The sequence below is a fragment of the Peromyscus eremicus genome, chromosome 8a (assembly GCF_949786415.1).
Source record: "Peromyscus eremicus chromosome 8a, PerEre_H2_v1, whole genome shotgun sequence".
Lineage (NCBI taxonomy): Eukaryota > Metazoa > Chordata > Mammalia > Rodentia > Cricetidae > Peromyscus > Peromyscus eremicus.
This window is the reverse complement of record NC_081423.1, coordinates 63,597,920-63,602,712: the sequence shown is the minus strand read 5'-3', so window position 1 is coordinate 63,602,712 and position 4,793 is coordinate 63,597,920. Positions and strand designations below refer to the sequence as shown.

Below are 4,793 nucleotides of genomic sequence, written 5' to 3'. Positions count from 1 at the left end.
GGGCATTTCAAAGACTTCTCTAATAATAGCAATCATATATTAATCATACACATGATATATGTAGTGAGTGAAGTCCTGAGTGAATGTGTGTTGTTGACATGGGCAAGGCCATGTCAAGGACCCCAATGTGTCAGCCCCACGGGAGTGGCAAAGCCTTCCCTGGGTGAGGCCCAGAGGGATGGCAAAGGTTTGCTCTGTGTGTGAATGTAGACAGTGTGTGCCGACAATGTCCACCACAGCTTTTGCTCCCCCCCCCATGTCTATGGCCTGAAGACTGCACCCCTACAGAGACGGTGCCTATCTAAGATTAGGTACCCCTGCCTCCTTGTTCAGCTGGATGCCATAACCTGGCTTCCCTGTTCAACGGTATATAGTAAGCACTCCGAGCTTGCGGGGCAGGGTTGCGGCTTCTCCATCCAGGACCATCCGATCTCAGCTTCTCTGTCCTGGAGTCCATGTGTTTGCTCTTTCTTCATTCCCTTGCCAACTGTCAATCCCTAGAGCTGTGCAGAGTGAGGCACTTATGAGAGCTGGAGGAGTGGAAGGGAAGCCAGGCCTGAGGGGACACCGGCACTGAGCTTGTCACTCGGGCTGAGTCCCCTAACTATTGGCATCCACTTCCAAAACTGTCCGGGAAGCTCCCTTCACGGGCGTAGTATGGGCAGAACAACCCACTCAGGGGAGTTTTCACCAACCACTCAGGGAAGGCTAAGGGAGACAGTGCCAATCACCAGCACCAAAACCCATCAACCCACCACTACCAGTTTTCTCCTTCTCCCACCCACCATGAGCCAGGCCCAGACAAAACACTTCCATGGCAGCCCTTGTGGTCACTTCCTGAATAACCGATAGCTTAAAAAAAAAAATCTTTAATGGAATCTGTGCTCAAATAATATGTTACAACAAAAATATACAGAATGTACACAATACAAAAATATTTAGAAACCAACATTGCGGCTAGTGTTGTTTTTCACTTACTTAGTCCTTGGAGGGGACTCACCGTCGGGCACTGTTTTTAAGGCAGAGGAGAATCAACGCTTTGCAGCCAGCCCTGGGAAGCACACAGCTCCGGGTAATCCTCATTATCTGCAAACTGAACTGGACACTAGAGGAAGATCTGGGTTCGGTGAGCAATGCCTCCGCTAATGCTCTAGGCAAGAATGGCTCACATGGAAATTGAGAGTCAAAAGAGCCCCACTAGGGAGCTTTTCCTAATTAAAAAAACGAGTGATGAATGGTGTCATTAAAGCGAAATCACTCTTTTTTGAGGGCCTGGTTTCCCTTCCCCAGTTTCCATGACTCCTCTCCCCTTTAAAAGCAAGCGAGCTTACATAGCTGCTGTTTGGGGGATTCCCCAGGCCAACCTACAGCCACCAGCATGAAGAGTGCTACTGCCCCCTGAATCCCAGCCCTGACTGGCGGCCACACTGGAGAGGAAGGGGTGAGGGACTCAGGAGAGTGGAGACCAGGTGGGAACTGTTGTTGGAACAGGAGGGGACCCAGGAGCAGCGCCCACCCTCCTGCTCTTGCTCCTGTGTGCTCGGCCCCTCACTTCCCAGGCCGTCGTTCCTCATGCTGGACCCTCAGGGGCTGGGAGTCCCAATGCCAATATAAAGGTCATTGGCCTCCCAGCCTCCGCTTAGGGGATCCCAGCAGCTGCTAGTGCCAGCCTGAGTGGACTGTCTTGGAGGGGCACAGGCACTGGGTGCCTTGCCAAACTCCTGCTCTGGCAGCTGAGGCTGCCGGGAATGGGCAACACAAGGCCATTCTCTCAACCACACTTCCAACCCCCTTCCAGATCTAATCATCTCAGTCTACAGCTGCTCTCACACTGGACACTCACCCAAGCTCCCAGCAGCTCTTCTCTGGGGCAAAGCTTTAAACCAAAATATCTTTTGCTACAGCTTCCTTGGAGAGATGGCCATAGCATCACTGTCCCAGGCTTTCTTTCATCCCAAAGACTAAAGCTACCCCAGAGGGAACCAGAATACAGCTGGGCAGTCCCTCCCAAAGGCCCTGGTGGGGCTCTGGTCTTCCCTCTAGCACGGACAATTTTTCTGCTGGTCGATGATGCTCAGGAGGTGTTTGGGAGGGTCAGATGGGAAAGAGGGGGTCAGTTATGCTAAAAGCAAGGCCACTGAGCAAGCACGCTGCAGCACATAATAATGAGGATATCCATTATTCCAGCAATCCCTTACAGACACCCTCATGTGTACACTGTCCCCTCTTCCTCCCTCTGCAGGTTCTGACTTGCCTGACAGTACACACACACTCGTACATGTACACACACACACACACACACACACACACACACACACACACACCCCAAAACCCTGTCTCCACACCCAAAAGAGAGGCACAAAGTAGGGTCAGGGCAGTAGAGAGGAAACAAAAGACCCCAAAGTCCAGGTAGGGCATGGATGTAGGAGTGATGGTATGAGATGCCAGCATTCACAACTCCAGGCAGGAAGAGGGAAGATTGGTCCCGGGCCTTTCCCAAGGGGAATGTGGGATGAGGTTCTTTGCCTCAAGCATGGGGCCCTCTCACAGATCCCCCAGGGCAAGAATATAGCATCTTCCTGCCCTGCCCAGTCCTCGGGGCCATGCTACTGCACCCATTGACAGGATGTGAGCCTGGGGTTCTCTGGGCTCCCCCAGAGCAAAGCCAGCATGTCTACCACCAGAGCACCAGACCTTGAGCTGCAGAGAGAACATGATCTAGCCTACAGTCACCTCTGGGCTGGGGAAGGCCTGCCTGGCTGTGGCTGCCCTCAGAACTTCTCTGTATGCCAGCGTCTCTCCAGGCGGAAGACCAGGAAGAAGGCTACTTGCTCACTCTGCAGCAGTGAGAGGGGAGCACATGGGACATCTACTCTCACCCTCCCCAGACTCTCCCCCTGACCCTGCATCATCAGATCAGCCTCGGAAAATGACAGCAGCTGCATCCATCCCCTCCCCCATCCTTGTAAACTGAACACATATATCCTGGTCCAGAGTCTCCTGCTCCCCCTGGTCTTGCTGAATTGGCGATGAGAAACAGATGCAGGTACTTCCTCAGGATGCTTCTGCTTCTTCCCCTCCACGCCTTGGTCCTCCAGTCCCTTAGGGGGGTGGTGGCAGCTTCAAGTCCAGTAGAGTGTAGGCAAAGATGTTCCAGAAGACAGCGAACAGCACGAAGATGGTGTACATGGTCACAAAAATCCACCACAGCGACTGGTCCTGCAGTCTCTGCTCATAGTTCCTTAGAACCACCACACCCAGGGTGATGCCCACGGCCACGCCACCCAAGTGTGCCACAAAGCTTGGGTGGGGGCACGGGGGATAAGCGGATGGATGAAAGCGGAGCCACACAGCCCTACCGAACTCCATACTCACTGCAAAGGGAGGAGACAGAGAGACATCACGGCAGAGGCCTGGGCAGGGGCTGGGGAGAGGCCGGGCACACCGGCCCCCCAATCACCCATTCACTCACTTACTGTCATGAGACCAAATGCAGTAATCACGGAGACAAAACTATCTCAAGAGCCTACAGGGTTTGGCAATAAATCAACAATCAATTACATTCACAAGACAATTTCATTAAGAGCTACAGACACGAGGCAAAAAGACAATATAAAATCCATGCTGGGCACAAGGCAGGGCATTCTTTGGGGAGTCAGACAGGGTCTCTCAAGAGGAATTTTTTTTGTTTGTTTGTTTGTTTTGTTTTGTTTTGGTTTTTGGTTTTCGAGACAGGGTTTCTCTGTGTAGCATTGCGCCTTTCCTGGAACTCACTCTGTAGACCAGGCTGGACTCGAACTCACAGAGATCCACCTGCCTCTGCCTCCCAGTGCTGTGATTAAAGGCATTCACCACCACCACCCAGCTTAAGAGGAAATATTTGAACTGTCATCTGAATGTTGAGAGGGATTTAGTAGAAGACCCTAAAGAAGGCACAGCTCTGTCCAAAGGCCCTGGCATCTCTGTGGCCATGCTACATCCTGGGGCCATTTCTTCATCTGTCCATTGCCATGTGGGTGCTGGGAATTGAACCGGGTCCTCTGGAGGAGTAGCCAGTGCTCTTAACCACTGACCCATCTCTCCAGCCACTCACCCTTTTTTAAATTTTAATTTTTCATTACAGGGGTGTGTGTGTGTGTGTGTGTGTGTGTGTGTGTGTGTGTGTGTGTGTGATGATGTGAAGATGTTGCTGAGTCCAGCAGAGTGCATTGGATGTCTTGGAGTTGGAGCTGGAGTTACAGGTCATTGCTGCCAGATGTGGGTTCTGGGAACTGAACTTAGGTGCTCTCTGAAAGACCAGCAAGCACTCTTAACCACTGAGCCATCTCTTCAGTCCCTGAGAGAGCCAGTATTCTTAGCCTTATTTTCGAAACCCAGAGGGACACCAAGGTAAATCTGACAGATTCAAAGACAGCCCGGATTTCATCAGTGTGCCTCTCCACCTTTATTTAACCACTCGTCCCCGGAACCTCCTTCCCTTTAGGGACTAGATGTCTTCAGAGGGCCCTGCAACTCCAGGGACAGCCAGCAGAGGGCGCAAAAGGAGCAGTGGGGCCGTGCTCTGGCACTATGCCAACCTGGTGGAGCTTTCCTGCTGCTGTTGCTTAGATGGTCCTGGGGCCAATAAAGGAAAAGTGTGTACAAGATGATGGTTCCTCTCCCACCTCTCCATCAGCGTTCTAGCTTTTATGATTTTTTTTTTTTTTTGAGCTTAGGATCGAACCCAGGGCCTTGCGCTTGCTAGGCAAGCGCTCTACCACTGAGCTAAATCCCCAACCCTTTTTATGATTTTT

At 51.9% G+C, this 4,793-nt stretch overlaps 1 protein-coding gene across 1 annotated transcript in view; it reads right to left on the bottom strand.

Moving 5' to 3' along the window:
• Positions 1–2,172: 2,172 nt before the first annotated feature.
• The window catches only part of Rhbdl3 (rhomboid like 3), a 20,845-nt gene continuing 18,224 nt past the window's right edge, over positions 2,173–4,793 (bottom strand). Inside the window, exon 6 of the mRNA XM_059270678.1 lies at positions 2,173–3,451. Coding sequence (XP_059126661.1) covers positions 3,103–3,451 — 349 coding nt within the window. The 3' untranslated portion in view covers positions 2,173–3,102. The remainder of the gene's footprint in view (positions 3,452–4,793) is intronic.